At 46.4% G+C, this 19,364-nt stretch overlaps 1 protein-coding gene across 3 annotated transcripts; it reads left to right on the top strand.

Moving 5' to 3' along the window:
• Nucleotides 1–469: 469 nt before the first annotated feature.
• On the top strand, nt 470–19,293 carry cul4a (cullin 4A). 3 transcript variants are annotated; one of them, XM_090207144.1, is made up of 19 exons: nt 470–1,132; nt 1,729–1,844; nt 2,987–3,091; nt 4,800–4,868; nt 4,972–5,045; nt 5,432–5,594; nt 5,929–6,018; nt 6,127–6,209; nt 6,367–6,434; nt 7,846–7,964; nt 8,171–8,363; nt 8,852–9,067; nt 9,569–9,654; nt 12,630–12,737; nt 13,566–13,679; nt 15,220–15,325; nt 16,875–17,047; nt 17,653–17,805; nt 18,524–19,293. In XM_090207144.1, the coding sequence occupies exons 1-19, from the start codon at nt 991–993 to the stop codon at nt 18,617–18,619; spliced, it is 2,274 nt and encodes a 757-aa protein (XP_090063270.1). In that variant the 5' UTR covers nt 470–990; the 3' UTR covers nt 18,620–19,293. The 3 variants fall into 3 exon arrangements, with proteins under 3 accessions (XP_090063270.1, XP_090063269.1, XP_090063271.1); XM_090207143.1 differs by having other exon boundaries at nt 8,852–9,091; XM_090207145.1 differs by lacking the exons at nt 15,220–15,325; nt 16,875–17,047; nt 17,653–17,805; nt 18,524–19,293 and adding an exon at nt 13,961–14,008.
• The last annotated feature ends 71 nt before the right edge of the window (nt 19,294–19,364 follow it).

Raw genomic sequence — 19,364 nt, 5'->3', positions numbered from 1 at the left:
CTAAAGATGCAGGAATGCCCACATGCATGAATGCCCCGAATTGCGGGCTGCAATTATACTTTTCTCGTCTGTCCAAGAAAATGAAACAGTTTAAACATGTTTAAAATTAGAAACTAAATTTAGAATACATTTTAATCTAGGTAACTTTTAGAACAGGGTAAACTTGATAAAATCACGATGCACAAATACTGTACCAATTTATATTTTACCAATGTATACACCAATTTATTCCATGATCATATTCCACGATGAGTCTACATCATTTGAATAAGAGTTTTATGTGTTATTGCTTGTACCTAAAATCATTTTACATCATGCAAAATCGACAAAAGTCGATGAATTTCACTGAAGTAATTGAATAGGAAATGTAATTGAATAGGAAATGTAATTGAGACCCTTTAAAGATGAACTCTTGTAAAAAGCTAAAAAAAAGTCCAAATAATGTTGAAGTTTCAAACATCACACCGGTAGAATGTGAATCTCCCAAGATGCACTTGTCAAGGGGGGTGTAGGAAGCCATTTTGTTATGTTTGCTATGTGGCTAGCGCCACATCTCCAGCGGTAGCATAATGATGGATAATTTGAGATTGAATATAGCTTTTAATTTGTTTCACACATGGAAGTCTGAAATATATAACATTTAATATTTGCCTAATTTTAATACGGGCCAGGGAGGGACGCAGTGGATATACTAAATAGTTTGTTTCGCTAACTAAACTAGGCTAGCTAACGCGTTAGCTTACTTCAACGAAATCTGTTTTTCAGTTTGTTTGGTTCATCCAAAAGTTTCCCTGAGTTTTATGGCTTTGGTCTAGGTATCTACTTTTGTTCAAGTGAGGGATCGGACTAAGTGGTGCATCGTAAATGAATTAAGAAACAGGGTCAGAGTTGTATAATCCAACTTTAGGCTCGTTTGAGAGGACGAGTAGAAGTGCCGCTAACGTTAGCTAACAACTCTTCACAACAACGGCCCTCTGCATTAATCTAATAATGGCAGAAGACATACGACAGGACAAGAAAGCCAACTTCTCTGCTCTGACGGAGCACAACAACAACGGAGTGACAAAGATTTCTGGCCTGGCCTCCAACAAAACTGGCGCCTCCAAGAAATTAGTCATAAAAAATTTCAAAGGTAACGCGTGCTGAATAGCTAGTTAACGTTAGCTAGCTTGCTACACGTTATTTAGCCGTTTTTCCTGAGTATCAACTATCTGTTAGTAATTGGCAAACTAGTTAACTCTACTTATGTAACGTGTAACTCCCCATAATTGGCAGCGTAACTAAAGTTCATATTTGAAAGTTGTCCATGATGGCCAGCTGGGTAGCCTAGGAAGTTTTTAGACCAAGTTAGCTTGTGACATATTTGAAGCAATTGATAGCCATGGCATGTAAACAACAGAATATTCCGTTGCAACCTGACCCTGGAAATATTGCTCAACTCTGGTTACGTCATCTAGCTAACTTTACCAAGCTAATGACATTCTGGCAGAATAAATAAATGTTTTTTTGCATTCTATTACAATTTGACATTTGTTGACTCTGTCCCTGCCAGATGTTTACATATGGTTGAACATGCAAACAATAGTGAACTGTTTACAAACAATATTCTCCTTGTTTACAAATTAACTTAAAATTTCTCATTTTAAATGAGGTACCCAGCTAGAGGCTGGGTCTGTCTAACCATTTTGCTGTGCCTTGGTGTGGCGTGACTCTGTTGTGTGTTCCCAGACAGGCCAAAGCTAGCGGACAACTACACTGAGGACACCTGGCTGAAGCTGAGGGATGCGGTAGGAGCCATCCAGAACAGCACCTCCATCAAGTACAACCTAGAGGAACTCTACCAGGTCAGGCCTAAAGCATCAAACACACAGTTGCACTTTCAGGACATGAAACACATAGTTTGTGGAGAGCTACAGCCCTTATTGACCTTTCTAAAACATGGGCCTAGTTCATGTGTCCAACGGGCCTTGATGACATGCCTATATCCAAGTCCCAGTGTTTCCATGTGAATAATATGTACCGATATGGGCCCTTTTATTGTCTTCATCTGTATGACACCATTACTCCAGCTGTCTTATCATGTGACCTGCTGTTCGCCCTTTACTGTCTGTATCTGTGTACCATTACTCCAGCTGTCTTGTCATGTGACCTGCGGGTTGCCCTTTACTGTCTGTATCTGTGTACCATTACTCCAGCTGTCGTATCATGTGACCTGCTGTTCGCCCTTTACTGTCTGTATCTGTGTACCATTACTCCAGCTGTCTTGTCATGTGACCTGCGGGTTGCCCTTTACTGTCTGTATCTGTGTACCATTACTCCAGCTGTCGTATCATGTGACCTGCTGTTCGCCCTTTACTCTCTGTATCTGTGTACCATTACTCCAGCTGTCTTGTCATGTGACCTGCTGGTTGCCCTTTACTGTCTGTATCTGTCTACCATTACTCCAGCTGTCTTGTCATGTGACCTGCTGTTTGCCCTAGCCAGTCTGGGTTGGTGGTGCCAACTGACACCCTATTCCCTATGTGGTGTACTATTTAGGGTATAGGGTGCCATTTGGGACGCTACCCGATTCCAACGGGCAGCAGAGATCGGTCCTAAGACACTATGCCTCTAGTCTCAAATCATTGGAGAGGAGAACTGCTCTATGCCAGCCAGCAGGTTCTGTAGCTCACATCAGCAGTCAGTATACCTGACCACTGTGCTGACCAGTCACCAGCTTGTTGACATGGCTAACCCTATCACTCTGACCAGTCACCGGCCTGTTGACATGGCTAACCCTATCACTCTGACCAGTCACCGGCCTGTTGACATGGCTAACCCTATCACTCTGACCAGTCACCGGCCTGTTGACATGGCTAACCCTATCACTCTGACCAGTCACCGGCCTGTTGACTTGGCTAATCCTGTCCTGTAACTTTTCCAAGGAAGGATGACTTACAGAATTGAGGAATACTTAGTATGTTGACCTCCGTCTCCTCTGTTTCAGGCGGTGGAGAACCTGTGTTCCTATAAAGTCTCCCCCACACTGTACAAGCAGCTCCGTCAGGTCTGTGAGGACCATGTCCAGGCCCAGATACATCAGTTCAGAGAATATCCTTTACACTGTGTGTGTGTCTGTCTTTGCGTGTGAAAGTGTGCTCCTAGTGGTCAGAGCGTTGGACTAGTAACCGAAAGGTTGCAAGTTCGAATCCCCGAGCTGACAAGGTACAAATCTGTCGTTCTGCCCCCTGAACAGGCAGTTAACCCATTGTTCCTAGGCCGTCATTGAAAATAAGAATTTGTTCTTAAATCAAATCAAATTTTATTTGTCACATACACATGGTTAGCAGATGTTAATGCGAGTGTAGCGAAATGCTTGTGCTTCTAGTTCCGACAATGCAGTAATAACAAGTAATCTAACTAACAATTCCAAAACTACTGTCTTGTACACAGTGTAAGGGGATAAAGAATATGTAAGCCTACCACTGTTGTGTCGTCCGCAAACTTGATGATTGAGTTGGAGGCGTGCTAACTGACTTGCCTAGTTAAATAAAGGTAAAATAAAATGTTTGCCCGTGTGTAATGTGTGTGGATGTTTATTAAAGCCTGTTTGACAGGTTTTCAAGTCGATTTGATGAGAATGTCTCATTTATGATGCTGCGTGACAGTTTATCTCTGAGGAGATAAACTCGTTTTATAACTTTTTTAAATGTGTCCAGGCACTCTGCGTTGTGCTTAAGAACAGCCTTTAGCCGTGGTACATTGGCCATATACCACACCTCCTCGGTCCTTATTGCATAAATACCTCACAGGCACACTGTCACGGACCACTCCAGTGGCTGGAATACCATCATTGCCACAATAACCTTGGCCTGGGTCTCCCTGATAACACCAGCTTATCTGGTTAGTTGTGACTAGGGGGCTTAAAGGAACCTGGCAGCCTCCTGTTATAGAGCTGTGTGTCTTCTCAGTGGACCGCTGTGTAGTAGTGTCTCTGTACCAGCTGTGTGTAGTAGTGCCTCTGTACCAGCTGTGTGTAGTAGTGCCTCTGTACCAACTGTGTGTAGTAGTGCCTCTGTACCAGCTGTGTGTAGTAGTGCCTCTGTACCAGCTGTGTGTAGTAGTGCCTCTGTACCAGCTGTGTAGTAGTGTCTCTGTACCAGCTGTGTAGTAGTGTCTTTGTACCAGCTGTGTGTAGTAGTGCCTCTGTACCAGCTGTGTGTAGTAGTGCCTCTGTACCAGCTGTGTAGTAGTAGTGTCTCTGTACCAGCTGTGTGTAGTAGTGTCTCTGTACCAGCTGTGTAGTAGTGCCTCTGTACCAGCTGTGTAGTAGTAGTGTCTCTGTACCAGCTGTGTAGTAGTGTCTCTGTACCACTATGTTTAACATGTTGTTCATTTAGCAGACACATCTCATCCAGAGATATTTACAGGAGCAGTTATGTTTACACTGCTTTGCTTAATGCCACATAGACATTTTTTTACTCCTAGTCGGCTCGGGGTTTCGAACCAGCGACCTTTCGTTTACTGGCCCCACTCTCCTAACCGTTAGGCTACCAACCGCCCAGGGTGCACCTTGGACCTCTTCAGCCAGCTAGCTGCACACAGCGACATGCTGCTTGGACTGATGGGAAATTTTAAAAACTATGAACATCCCTGTAATGGGGATCTCTATAAACTACACAGTTTGTAGTCATCAGAAGGTTGTCATGTTTTTTTTTACCCACAACCTGGTGCGAGCCGAGGCCCCGTCCAAAGAGAGAGTGTTTGACTGTTGTGTTTTGATAGAATTGAGGCCCGGTCCTTAACCGTAGCGCCTCACAGAGTCCCTGGACAGCCTGTCTTTCCTGAAGAGGATGAACCGATGTTGGCAGGACCACTGCAGACAGACGGTCAGTCAGACAGCCTTTATCATGAGACATTTATTCTGTCTAAAATGTATGTTGTATAATGAGTCTAACGTAAGTGTGTCATGTGTAACCTGGGTTACTGCAGATCATGATCCGGAGTATCTTTCTGTTCCTGGATCGTACCTACGTGCTCCAGAACTCCCTGCTCCCCTCCATCTGGTAAGAGCCCCGTCCAGTAGCTATTAGGACCAACACAAACATTCATCCGTTCTCTGTGGCAAACGGTCTTTTCCTGTTCTGAGATGGTGATCGTTTCTTTCTGTCCTCTGACAGAGACCGTGTCAGAAATGGAACCCTATTCACTACTTAGTGCACTACCTTTGACTAGGTCCTCGTTGGGCTAAAAGAGTTCCCTATGTAGGAAATAGGGTGTCATTTGGGATGCAGGCCGTTACTGTTCACCGTCCACCGTGAACCCTATTCACTACTTAGTGCACTACCTTGACTAGGTCCTCATTAGGCTAAAAGAGTTCCCCATGTAGGAAATAGGGTGTCATTTGGGATGCATCCCATTACTGTTCACCGTGACTGTGTGTGTTCCACAGGGATACCGGGCTGGAACTCTTCCGGAACCACATCGTGAGCGACGGGGCTGTCCAGAAGCGCACGGTCGACGGGATCCTGGAACAGATCGAACGCGAACGCAACGGAGAGACGGTGGACCACAGCCTTCTCCGCAGCCTACTGGGCATGCTCTCAGACCTGCAGGTGATTGGTCAATGCTTCATAAGTCTTGTCTTTACCATTTGGCCAATGAACCAACCAATCAAGTCAAGACAGTCATTTGCTAGTCATACGAGTGCATTTTCTTAGCAGTGTAGAACTATTGTTCCATAGGCAGATGGTATGTAGATTCTCTGATCTGGTATCATCTATTGTCTCTCTCCTCAGGTCTCTGTAGATTCTCTGATCTCCTGGTATCATTTATTGTCTCTCTCCTCAGGTCTCTGGAGATTCTCTGATCTGGTATCCTCTATTGTCTCTCTCCTCAGGTCTCTGTAGATTCTCTGATCTCGTGGTATCATCTATTGTCTCTCCTCAGGTGTATAAAGAGTCGTTTGAGGAGCGTTTTTTGATGGAGACTGACAGACTGTACGCTGCAGAGGGACAGAGGCTGATGCAGGAACGAGACGTGAGTGACACAGCCGTCAATCAAATTCTTTAATTCAATATTATGACCACGCCCCTATATAGCTAGCATACCTGGCTTTCTCCTAGTGACGTGTGTGTGTGTGTCCAGGTGCCGGAGTACCTGCATCATGTGGCTCGTCGGTTGGAAGAAGAGAACGATCGTGTCATCAGCTACCTCGACCAGAGCACTCAGTAAGACCCGCCTCTTCCTCCACACCCCTTAGACTGACATGCCTGTGCTCCAATCAGAGTACACTAGATCATCTCACAGATTTGAACCACTTTACTTTCTTTCACCCCCTTCGCCATCTGTCTTGATCATCTCTCTCTCTCTGTTTGTATTCAATAGGAAGCCACTTATCTCTAATGTAGAGAAGCAGCTGCTTGGAGAACACATGACGGCCATCTTACAGAAAGGTATCTATCAGCAGTATGTGATACTGACCCCCCTCCAGGTCTCAGTATTCTGTTAGACGGTAACCGGGTGATACTGACCCTCCTCCAGGTCTCAGTATTCTGTTAGACGGTAACCAGGTGATACTGACCCTCCTCCAGGTCTCAGTATTCTGTTAGACGGTAACCAGGTGATATTGACCCTCCTCCAGGTCTCAGTATTCTGTTAGACGGTAACCAGGTGATACTGACCCTCCTCCAGGTCTCAGTATTCTGTTAGACGGTAACCAGGTGATACTGACCCTCCTCCAGGTCTCAGTGTTCTGTTAGACGGTAACCAGGTGATATTGACCCCCTCCTCCAGGTCTCAGTATTCTGTTAGATGGTAACCAGGTGATACTGATCCTCCTCCAGGTCTCAGTATTCTGTTAGATGGTAACCAGGTGATACTGACCCTCCTCCAGGTCTCAGTATTCTGTTAGATGGTAACCAGGTGATACTGATCCTCCTCCAGGTCTCAGTATTCTGTTAGATGGTAACCAGGTGATACTGACCCTCTCCTCCAGGTCTCAGTATTCTGTTAGATGGTAACCAGGTGATACTGACCCTCTCCTCCAGGTCTCAGTATTCTGTTAGATGGTAACCAGGTGATACTGACCCTCCTCCAGGTCTCAGTATTCTGTTAGATGGTAACCAGGTGATACTGACCCTCCTCCAGGTCTCAGTATTCTGTTAGATGGTAACCAGGTGATACTGACCCTCTCCTCCAGGTCTCAGTATTCTGTTAGATGGTAGCCAGGTGATACTGACCCTCTCCTCCAGGTCTCAGTATTCTGTTAGATGGTAACCAGGTGATACTGACCCTCTCCTCCAGGTCTCAGTATTCTGTTAGATGGTAGCCAGGTGATTCTGACCCTCCTCCAGGTCTCAGTATTCTGTTAGACGGTAACCAGGTGATATTGACCCTCTCCTCCAGGTCTCAGTATTCTGTTAGATGGTAACCGGGTGATACTGACCCACCTAAAGGTCTCAGTATTCTGTTAGATGGTAACCAGGTGATACTGACCCTCCTCCAGGTCTCAGTATTCTGTTAGATGGTAACCAGGTGATACTGACCCTCTCCTCCAGGTCTCAGTATTCTGTTAGATGGTAGCCAGGTGATTCTGACCCTCCTCCAGGTCTCAGTATTCTGTTAGACTGTAACCAGGTGATACTGACCCTCTCCTCCAGGTCTCAGTATTCTGTTAGATGGTAACCAAGTGATACTGACCCTCTCCTCCAGGTCTCAGTATTCTGTTAGATGGTAACCAGGTGATACTGACCCTCCTCCAGGTCTCAGTATTCTGTTAGATGGTAACCAGGTGATACTGACCCTCCTCCAGGTCTCAGTATTCTGTTAAGACGGTAACTGGGTGATATTGACCCTCTCCTCCAGGTCTCAGTATTCTGTTAGACGGTAACCGGGTGATGGAGCTGGCTCTGCTCTACCAGCTCTTCAGTAAGGTGAAGGGAGGACTCCCCACTCTGCTGCAGCACTGGAGAGACTACATCAAGGTACGCTCTCTGGCTCTCGCTCTCTGGCTCTCGCTCTCTGGCTCTCTGGCTCTCGCTCTCTGGCTCTCGCTCTCTGGCTCTTGCTCTGCCTCTCTCTCGCTCTGCCTCTCTCTCGCTCTGCCTCTCTCTTGCTCTGCCTCTCTATTTTTCTACTCTCACTCAGAAACTTCTATTGATTCCAGTCTCACTGAGATGTCTCCTAACAGAGTTTTGGTGGTGAGATTGTGGGCACCCCAGAGAAGGATAAGGACATGGTTCAAGACCTGTTGGACTTTAAGGATAAGATGGACAACGTGGCCCAGGGCTGTTTCAACAGAAACGAGAGCTTCATCAACGCCATGAAGGAGGCCTTTGAAGCTTTCATCAACAACAGACCCAACAAACCTGCTGAACTCATCGGTGAGGACAAGACCGCTGTGTGTGTGTGTGCAAAGATTCAGGGCGGGAGATATTTAAAGGCACCTGGAATCTTAAAACGATGTGCCATTGCTTAAAATACCAGTCAGAGGTTCCACGGCAGTTATGAGTGTTTCCTAACTAATCTAACTATAACTAACTAATCTAACTATAACTAACTAATCTAACTATAACTAACTAATCTAACTATAACTAACTAATCTAACCATAACTAATATAACTAATATAACTAATATAACTACCTAATATAACTACCTAATATAACTAACTAATATAACTAACTAATATAACTAACTAATATAACTAAAACTAACTAACCATACCTAACTAATATAACTATAACTAACTAATATAACTAACTAATATAACTAACGAACTAATATAACTAACAAACTAATATAACTATAACTAACTAATATGAGTGTTTCCTGTATGTTTTATCTAACTGGCGGTGTCCTATATCTGCACAGCGAAGTACGTGGACTGTAAATTGAGGGCGGGCAACAAGGAAGCTACCGAGGAGGAGATGGAGAGAATTCTAGACAAGATCATGATCATCTTCCGCTTCATCCACGGGAAGGATGTGTTCGAGGCCTTTTATAAGAAGGACCTGGCCAAACGCCTGCTGGTGGGGAAGAGTGCCTCCGTGGACGCTGAGAAGTCCATGCTGTCCAAACTCAAACACGGTAAGCTGTCCAAACTCAAACACGGTAAGCTGTCCAAACTCAAACACTTTGTTGCCTCAGCAGTGAAGTTGGCCCATCGGTGGTTTGCCACTACCTCTGGTGTGTGACTGTAGAAACACCACCACAGTTACCAGGTCATGCAATGTATTTAAGCAGTAAGGCCCGTAGGAGGTGTGGAATATGGCCAATACACCAAGGCTAAGGGCTGTTCTTAAGCACGACGCAACACGGAGTGCCTGGATACAGCCCGTAGCCGTGGTATATTGGCCATATACCCCAAACCCCCGAGGTTCCTTAATGCTATTATAAACTGGTAACAAACGTAATTAGAGAAGTAAAAATGCATGTTTTATCATACCCATGGTATATGATCTGATATACCCTGTCTGTCAGCCAATCAGCATTCCGCGCTCAAACCACCCAGCTTATAATACTCTATAAAAACTTGTTAACAGAGAGTGGGTGTGATGGTTTGTGACTTCCTGCTTCCTGTCCCTGCAGAGTGTGGAGCGGCCTTCACCAGTAAGCTGGAGGGGATGTTTAAGGACATGGAGCTCTCCAAAGACGTTATGATCCAGTTCAAGCAGGTGAACACAGACTCCTCGACGTCACTGAAGTACTTATTGTAATATACCACCACTTACTGTAGTATACATTTATCACCAGTGAATCATCTGACTTGAGGCCATGTTGTCGTCACCCCTCTGTAACACTCGTCCCTCCTCCGTGACGCTCGTCCCTCCTCCGTGACGCTCGTCCCTCAACCAATCTGTCTTGTGGAACTCGTATTTGAATATTTAGTGTCCGTTATTTTTCAAAAACATAACAGAAGGAAAGGAAACGGGTCGCCGTCTCCTGGACAAGTTGTGTGTCAGGACGTTGGTCGCTAGTGCCGTGACTTTCAGCTGTGTAGCTGTTGTCGCTAGCTAGCTTACTGGCATGGCTACAGTTGAAGTCGGGAAGTTTACATACACGGAGGTTGGAGTCATTAAAACTTGTTTTTCAACCACTCCACACATTTCTTGTTAACAAACTATAGCTTTGGCAAGTTGGTTAGGACATCTACTTTGTGCATCACACAAGTTATTTTTCTAACAATTGTTTACAGACAGATTATTTCACTTTTTAATTCACTGTATCAAAATTCCAGTGGGTCAGAAGTTTACATACACTAAGTTGACTGTGCCTTTAAACAGCTTGGAAAATTCCAGAAAATGATGTCATGGCTTTAGAAGCTTCTGATAGGCTAATTGACATCATTTGAGTCAATTGGAGGTTTCCCTGTGGATGTATTTCAAGGTCTACCTTCAAACTCAGTGCCTCTTTGCTTGACGACATGGGAAAATCAAAATAAATCAGCCAAGACCTCAGAAAAAATAATTGTAGACCTCCACAAGTCTGGTTTATCCTTGGGAGCAATTTCCAAACACCTGAAGGTACCACGTTCATCTGTACAAACAATAATAAGCAAGTATTAACACCATGGGACCACGCAGCCGTCATACCGCTCAGGAAGGAGATGCATTCTGTCTCCTAGAGATGAACGCACTTTTGTGTGAAAAGTGCAAATCAATCCCACAACAACAGCAAAAGACCTTGTGAAAATGCTGGAGGAAACGGGTACAAAAGTATCTATATCCACAGTAAAACAAGTCCTATATCGACAACCTGAAAGGCCGCTCAGCAAGGAAGAAGCCACTGCTCCAAAACCGCCATAAAAAAGCCAGACTATGGTTTGCAACTGCATATGGGGACAAAGATTGTACTTTTTGGAGAAATGTCCTCTGGTCTGATGAAACAAAAATCGAACTGTTTGGCCACAATGACCATCGTTATGTTTGGAGGAAAAATAGGGATGCTTGCAAGCCGAAGAACACCATCCTAACTGTAAAGCACAGGGGTGGCAGCATCATGTTGTGGGGGTGTTTTGCTGCAGGAGGGACTGGTTCGCTTCACAAAATAGATGGCATCACGAGGGAGGAAAATGATGTGGATATATTGAAGTAACATCAAGACATCAGTCAGGAAGTTAAAGCTTGGTCGCAAATGGGTTTTCCAAATCGACAATGACCCCAAGCATACTTCCAAAGTTGTGGCAAAATTGCTTAAGGACAACAAAGTCAAGGTATTGGAGTTGCCATCACAAAGCCCTGACCTCAATCCCATAGACAATTTGTGGGCAGAACTGAAAAAGCATGTGTGAGCAAGGAGGTCTACAAACCTGACTCAGTTACACCAGCTCTGTCAGGAGGAATGGGCCAAAATTCACCCAACTTATTGTGGGAAGCTTGTGGAAGGCTACCCAAAACATTTGACCCAAGTTAAACAATTTAAAAGCAATGCTACCAAATACTAATTGAGTGTATGTAAACTTCTGACCCACTGGGAATGTGATGAAAGAAATTAAAAGCTGAACTAAATCACTCTCTCTACTATTATTCTGACATTTCACATTCTTAAAATAAAGTGGTGATCCTAACTGACCTAGGACAGGGAATTTTTACTGGGATTAAATGTCAGGAATTGTGAAAAACCAAATTTAAATGTATTTGGCTATGGTGTCGTGTAAACTTCCGACTTCAACTGTGTGTGTGTGTCAGCTGTACACCTGAATGCATTCAACTGAAATGTGTCTTCTACATTTAACCCAACCCCTCTGAATCAGAGAGGGGGGGGGGGGCTGCCTTAATCGACATCAACGTCAATCGTTATTTTGTTAGTTTAGATTAATTCGGACAGTTTTGTGGCAGAAGTGGGATTCAGCAAATGTCGCCAAGGTAATATTCGCTCATGTTAGACAGCAAATTGTAGCTAAACTGCTTTGGAGCTATCCCATTAGCTTATTGTAGCTAAACTGCTTTGGAGCTATCCCATTAGCTTATTGTAGCTAAACTGCTTTGGAGCTATCCCATTTAGCTTATTGTAGCTAAACTGCTTTGGAGCTATTCCATTAGCTTATTGTAGCTAAACTGCTTTGGAGCTATCCCATTTAGCTTATTGTAGCTAAACTGCTTTGGAGCTATCCTATTAGCTTATTGTAGCTAAACTGCTTTGGAGCTATCCTATTAGCTTGTTGTAGCTAAACTGCTTTGGAGCTATCCTATTAGCTTATTGTAGCTAAACTGCTTTGGAGCTATCCCATTAGCCTTTTGCGAGATAAGAGACAGACAGATCTGTGCAGTCACAAACAACGCTCTACCGGATGTAAGAAAATGCGATGACAAAAGATGGCAATCAATCGTTGAAACGGGTTCATACCAATATGGGAAGATAAAGGACACAAACACTGAGCAATATTACTACTGTAATATATCGATTTACCACAGAGAATCATGTATAACATCTCTACCAATTGGGGTAGTCCAATGACGTTTACATTTGTTCCCAGATGGATTCAAATGATTTCTTGAATTAAGGAATTCTCAATTTACACCATTTTCCAAGTAATAAAGGATTAGATTGTCTCACACAACATGACATTAATGTATTCTATTCCAGTATTGAACAAGGTTGTGTCCACCAGTACATGAATGTATTGAATCAGGTTGTCTGTCTCCCCCAGTACACCCAGAACCAGAGTGAGCCCAGCCAGCTGGAGCTGACGGTCAACATCCTCACCATGGGCTACTGGCCCTCCTACACTCCTATGGAGGTCCACCTGCCCCCTGAGGTATGTCTGTCTGTGTGTGGTTGGGTGGTGTGTATGCTAGGCTTTATGAAGCCTGAATAAAGTTTCTCTTGTCCCCCTCCCTCCTCGCTCTTCCCCCTCCCTCCTCGCTCTTCCCCCTCGCTCTTCCCCCTCGCTCCTCGCTCTTCCCCCTCGCTCCTCGCTCTTCCCCCTCCCTCCTCGCTCTTCCTCCTCACTCTTCCTCCTCGCTCTTCCTCCTCGCTCTTCCTCCTCGCTCTTCCTCCTCGCTCTTCCTCCTCGCTCTTCCTCCTCGCTCTTCCTCCTCGCTCTTCCCCCTCCCTCCTCGCTCTTCCCCCTCCCTCCTCGCTCTTCCCCCTCGCTCCTCGCTCTTCCCCCTCCCTCCTCGCTCTTCCCCCTCGCTCCTCGCTCTTCCCCCTCCCTCCTCGCTCTTCCCCTTCCCTCCTCGCTCTTCCCCCTCCCTCCTCGCTCTTCCCCCTCCCTCCTCGCTCTTCCCCCTCCCTCCTCGCTCTTCCCCCTCGCTCCTCGCTCTTCCTCCTCGCTCTTCCCCCTCGCTCCTCGCTCTTCCCCCTCCCTCCTCGCTCTTCCCCCTCCCTCCTCGCTCTTCCCCCTCGCTCCTCGCTCTTCCCCCTCCCTCCTCGCTCTTCCCCCTCCCTCCTCGCTCTTCCCCCTCCCTCCTCGCTCTTCCCCTTCCCTCCTCGCTCTTCCCCTTCCCTCTTCCCCCTCGCCCCTCGCTCTTCCCCCTCGCTCTTCCCCCTCGCCCCCCTCGCCCCTCGCTCTTCCCCCTCGCTCCTCGCTCTTCCCCCTCGCTCTTCCTCCTCGCTCCTCGCTCTTCCCCCTCGCTCTTCCCAGATGGTGAAGCTCCAGGAGGTATTCAAGCTGTTCTATCTGGGGAAACACAGTGGCAGGAAGCTCCAGTGGCAGCCCACCCTGGGCCACGCTGTTCTGAAGACTGAGTTTAAAGAGGTGAGCGTGAAAGGTTTCCCCAGAACAGTGCTTCTCCGGTCCTCAAATACCCACAAAGTTAAATATGCTGGGATACAATATAAATGGTAGGCGAGGACCAGAGCAACACTGTCCTAGGAGATGGGCGGCGTTCTTTGAAATGTCAAATTTCTAATGCGTCTTTTACCAAGGAGCTGCAGGTGTCTCTGTTCCAGACGTGTCTCTATCTGTGTCTGTCTACAGGGTAAGAAGGAGCTGCAGGTGTCTGTTCCAGACGTGTCTCTATCTGTGTCTGTCTACAGGGTAAGAAGGAGCTGCAGGTGTCTCTGTTCTAGACGTGTCTCTATCTGTGTCTGTCTACAGGGTCAGAAGGAGCTGCAGGTGTCTCTGTTCCAGACGTGTCTCTAACTGTGTCTGTCTACAGGGTAAGAAGGAGCTGCAGGTGTCTGTTCCAGACGTGTCTCTAACTGTGTCTGTCTACAGGGTCAGAAGGAGCTGCAGGTGTCTGTTCCAGACGTGTCTCTATCTGTGTCTGTCTACAGGGTCAGAAGGAGCTGCAGGTGTCTCTGTTCTAGACGTGTCTCTAACTGTGTCTGTCTACAGGGTAAGAAGGAGCTGCAGGTGTCTCTGTTCTAGACGTGTCTCTATCTGTGTCTGTCTACAGGGTAAGAAGGAGCTGCAGGTGTCTGTTCCAGACGTGTCTCTAACTGTGTCTGTCTACAGGGTCAGAAGGAGCTGCAGGTGTCTCTGTTCCAGACGTGTCTCTGTGTGTCTGTCTACAGGGTCAGAAGGAGCTGCAGGTGTCTCTGTTCCAGACGTGTCTCTAACTGTGTCTGTCTACAGGGTCAGAAGGAGCTGCAGGTGTCTCTGTTCTAGACGTGTCTCTAACTGTGTCTGTCTACAGGGTCAGAAGGAGCTGCAGGTGTCTCTGTTCTAGACGTGTCTCTAACTGTGTCTGTCTACAGGGTCAGAAGGAGCTGCAGGTGTCTCTGTTCTAGACGTGTCTCTAACTGTGTCTGTCTACAGGGTAAGAAGGAGCTGCAGGTGTCTCTGTTCTAGACGTGTCTCTATCTGTGTCTGTCTACAGGGTAAGAAGGAGCTGCAGGTGTCTGTTCCAGACGTGTCTCTAACTGTGTCTGTCTACAGGGTCAGAAGGAGCTGCAGGTGTCTCTGTTCCAGACGTCTCTGTGTGTCTGTCTACAGGGTCAGAAGGAGCTGCAGGTGTCTCTGTTCCAGACGTGTCTCTAACTGTGTCTGTCTACAGGGTCAGAAGGAGCTGCAGGTGTCTCTGTTCCAGACGTGTCTCTAACTGTGTCTGTCTACAGGGTCAGAAGGAGCTGCAGGTGTCTCTGTTCTAGACGTGTCTCTAACTGTGTCTGTCTACAGGGTCAGAAGGAGCTGCAGGTGTCTCTGTTCTAGACGTGTCTCTAACTGTGTCTGTCTACAGGGTCAGAAGGAGCTGCAGGTGTCTGTTCCAGATGTGTCTGTGTGTCTGTTTACAGGGTCAGAAGGAGTTGCAGGTGTCTGTTCTAGACGTGTCTCTAACTGTGTCTGTCTACAGGGTAAGAAGGAGCTGCAGGTGTCTCTGTTCCAGACGTTGGTGCTATTGATGTTCAACGAGGGGGAGGAGTTCAGCGTGGAGGAGATTAAATCAGCCACTGGCATAGGTACAGCTTCTCCCTCTTGTCTGACTGTCTGTCTTCATAGGTACAGCTTCTCCCTCTGTCTGTCTGACTGTCTGTCTTCATAGGTACAGCTTCTCTGTCTGTCTTCATAGGTACAGCTTCTCCCTCTGTCTGTCTGTCTGACTGTCTGTCTTCATAGGTACAGCTTCTCTGTCTGTCTTCATAGGTACAGCTTCTCCCTCTGTCTGTCTGTCTGACTGTCTGTCTTCATAGGTACAGCTTCTCTGTCTGTCTTCATAGGTACAGCTTCTCCCTCTGTCTGTCTGTCTGACTGTCTGTCTTCATAGGTACAGCTTCTCCCTCTGTCTGACTGTCTGTCTTCATAGGTACAGCTTCTCCCTCTGTCTGTCTGACTGTCTGTCTTCATAGGTACAGCTTCTCTGTCTGTCTTCATAGGTACAGCTTCTCCCTCTGTCTGTCTGACTGTCTGTCTTCATAGGTACAGCTTCTCCCTCTGTCTGTCTGACTGTCTGTCTTCATAGGTACAGCTTCTCCCTCTCTGTCTTCATAGGTACAAAGGTGTGCATTAATTTTCCCTGGTCCTTTGCTTTAGATTAATCTAACTACTCTCCTTATTTATCTCTAGTTTAGATTGATTCTGATCCCCTTCAGCCGATGCCAATGGTGGCAGCTGGTGTTACTGGGCTCCGACACAATGAAAAAGACATTAGACTGATTTTACAATGTACCAACATTTAAACATTAACATGTAGTCTTGCTCTTCATTGTAACCAGAGGGCTAATATTAATACTATGCATGCCAGTCTCTCTTGGCTGAGAGTTGAGGAAACACTGACTGCATTACTTCTTGTTTTTATAAAAACACATTGTGTTGGAAATTCCAAATGGTTTGCTTAGTCAACTTACACCAGACATGCCACCAGGGGTCTTTTCAGAGTCCCCAGGTCCAGAACAAATGAAAATTACAGAATTATACAGACCCATGACTGCATGGAACTCTTCTGTCTTTTGGAGAGCAAGTGGGCAGCAAACCCAACAAATTAATCAACGGCACCTCCCCATGTGACCTAGAGCAATACGCTCTTTTGTGGTTATGAAACATTTCTGGGCTCTTATTTCTGCTCATGAAACCAACACTTGTTGTGTTTTATTCTTTGTTCAGTATCGAGAAAAATAAAAAAAAAGTACAGGACCTCGAGAGCGGCCCTGCGGTACACCACACTTTCCATGTTTGGCATTAGAGAAGGTTCTATTCGATTGCCATATCATAGGTATTTCTCAACAACAGGTTCGGGTCAATAATATCAAAGGCTGCACTGAATTCTAACAGTACAGCTCCTGCAGTCTTATCCATTTCTTTTAAGCAGTCATCAGTGATTTCGTGTCGGTGCCGTCCGTCCATGTTGAGTGCTCTTCTAATCACCTCTATCTCTCTTCTACATTAATCTCATTGCGTATTTGGGGTAAATAACATTTTGGCTCATTCATGAAATGCACGTCATTTCTCCAATTGAACTTGATGTATATGGAAGTAGTGTAACCGTGATCTGTGTCCCCGTTCCGTCCCCAGAGGAGGGTGAGTTAAGGCGTACCCTGCAGTCTCTGGCCTGCGGGAAGGCGCGCGTCCTCAATAAGAGTCCCCGGGGGAAGGACATAGAAGACGGAGACCGCTTCAACTTCAACAACGACTTCAGACACAAACTGTTCCGCATCAAGATCAACCAGATTCAGATGAAGGAAACGGTAGGGTTAACACCTGTCTCGCTCTCTGTGAAGGAAACGGTAGGGTTAACACCTGTCTCGCTCTCTGTGAAGGAAACGGTAGGGTTAACACCTCTCTGTCTCTGTGAAGGAAACGGTAGGGTTAACACCTGTCTCGCTCTCTGTGAAGGAAACGGTAGGGTTAACACCTGTCTCGCTCTCTGAAGGAAACGGTAGGGTTAACACCTCTCTGTCTCTGTGAAGGAAACGGTACATTGTCAAGTCTGTGCCTGCCTGTTGAACAGAAAGGAGTGCTGACTCTAATCATTGTGTCTGTTATATCAGACTAATTCATCCATATAATGGTGCTTTCCACTGAGGGTTGACACTCCAGGTTCCCATCAGTTAAATCTTAGTGCCTAAGTTTTGAGTTCCTCCCTTTCCCATCATTGGAGGAAGTGTGGCCATCATGCATTCACACAGTCAACTCTTGAGTTGGAGTCATTTTATTCAGGAAGTGAAACCTTCACAGAAAATAAATGGTGAATTACAGTTGTGTTGGTGTGTGTGTCCAGGTAGGGGAGCAGGTGACCACCACAGACAGAGCGTGTGTTGATGTTTCTGTGTGTCTGTGTGTGTGTGTCCAGGTAGAGGAGCAGGTGAGCACCACAGAGCGTGTGTTTCAGGACAGACAGTACCAGATCGACGCGGCCGTTGTCCGCATCATGAAGATGAGGAAAACCCTGGGCCACAACCTGTTGGTGTCAGAACTATACAACCAGCTCAAGTTCCCCGTCAAGGTACTCTTTCATTTTCACTCTCTCTCTCTCATTGCTTTTGTTCTTTTTTCCTACCCTGAAATATAGTCACATCAAACAGTCATTCACATCAAGTAAACTGCACTGCACACCCTCAGCTCTAAGCTGCATACCCTTCAGTGTCATTCCTGTGTGTTCTCTCTCCTCTGTGTTCTCTCTCCTCTGTGTGTTCTCTCTCCTCTGTCATTCCTCTGTGTGTTCTCTCTCCTCTGTCATTCCTCTGTGTGTTCTCTCTCCTCTGTGTCTTCTCTCTCCTCTGTGTCTTCTCTCTCCTCTGTGTCTTCTCTCTCCTGTCTTCTCTCTCCTCTGTGTCTTCTCTCTCCTGTGTCTTCTCTCTCCTCTGTTTGTTCTCTTCTCTCTCCTCTGTGTTCTCTCTTCTCTCTCCTCTGTGTGTTCATTCCTCTCTCTGTGTGTTGATTCCTCTCATTCCTCTGTCATTCCTCTGTGTGTTCTCTCTCCTTTGTCATTCCTCTGTTCTCTCTCCTGTGTGTTCTCTCTCCTCTGTTTTCTCTCTCCTCTGTGTGTTCTCTCTCTGTCATTCCTCTGTGTGTTCTCTCTCCTGTGTGTGTTCTCTCTCTGTCATTCCTCTCTGTGTTCGCTCTCCTCTGTGTGTTCTCTCTCCTCTGTCATTCCTCTGTGTGTTCATTCCTCTGTGTGTTCTCTCTCCTCTGTCATTCCTCTGTGTGTTCTCTCTCCTCAGCCTGGAGACCTGAAGAAGCGGATTGAGTCGCTGATTGACAGAGACTACATGGAGAGAGACAAGGAGAGTCCCAACCAGTACCACTATGTGGCCTGAGGGGGGCACGACCTCCATCCTCCACCCCTCCGGTGCCCTGCCAGTGGGCTCAGCGAGTCAGCATCAGCTGGCCCTGATATAGCCCCATCTCTCCTTGAACTGCCCCACCCCCTCACCACCCCTCCCCCCCCCTGCTTCTGAGGCCAGAGCCCAACCTGGTCCAACACCAGCCCAGCCAACACCACCCTCATTGGGGGACTCAGAGCAGGCTGGGTCCTGGGGCTGGAGGAGTCTGTCTGGTGGGTGGAAGGCCGGCCGGCACACATCATCCGCTGACGACGCTAACAACGAGAACAACGTAGCACTTTCTCAAATGTGTTGTTTTGGGTCGGGTGGGGGGGGGGTCTGTCCACATCTATCTGTCTCAGTCTCAGTTCCACTGTAGTTTAGCTCCTGTTGATTATTCAGGTTTTTTCTGTGAGGTAACATAACATGTACCGGCCTGGGGTAACACTGTGGCAGTGTTGTCAGACAGGGTACAGGAACATGTTGGGGGGGGTTCACATGGATACCGATTACAAGGAGTGACGAGGGGAGGGATGCTTTTGGGTCGGGGGACACTCTCCTGTATTTTGACCAACACTTTCCACGCTCTGAATTTTGTAGACCAGATTGTATTCTTTGTAAGAGAGAGAAAGGAAACATGAATAAATTGATATTTAATGAAGAGTTAATTCATGGTGTGAACATCAAATGGATTGAGGAGTTGTGTGTAACATAGTGGTGTGACTGAGTAGTTGGTTGA

The sequence above is a fragment of the Oncorhynchus mykiss genome, chromosome 18, assembly GCF_057628025.1.
Source record: "Oncorhynchus mykiss isolate SJ-2025 chromosome 18, ASM5762802v1, whole genome shotgun sequence".
In the NCBI taxonomy this organism is placed as follows: Eukaryota; Metazoa; Chordata; class Actinopteri; order Salmoniformes; family Salmonidae; genus Oncorhynchus; species Oncorhynchus mykiss.
The sequence above is the reverse complement of the archived record's forward strand: the minus strand, read 5'-3'. Positions and strand labels throughout refer to the sequence as shown.

What these genes read in the sequence shown, in the direction of transcription:
- cul4a (XM_090207143.1), top strand. Translation starts at nt 991, where the DNA reads ATGGCAGAAGACATACGACAGGACAAGAAAGCCAACTTCTCTGCTCTG. An exon ending in AGATACATCAGTTCAGAGAA is followed by an intron (nt 3,092 to 4,799) that starts TATCCTTTACAC and finishes TAGCGCCTCACA; the next exon opens with GAGTCCCTGGACAGCCTGTC. An exon ending in CAAACCTGCTGAACTCATCG is followed by an intron (nt 8,364 to 8,851) that starts GTGAGGACAAGA and finishes ATATCTGCACAG; the next exon opens with CGAAGTACGTGGACTGTAAA.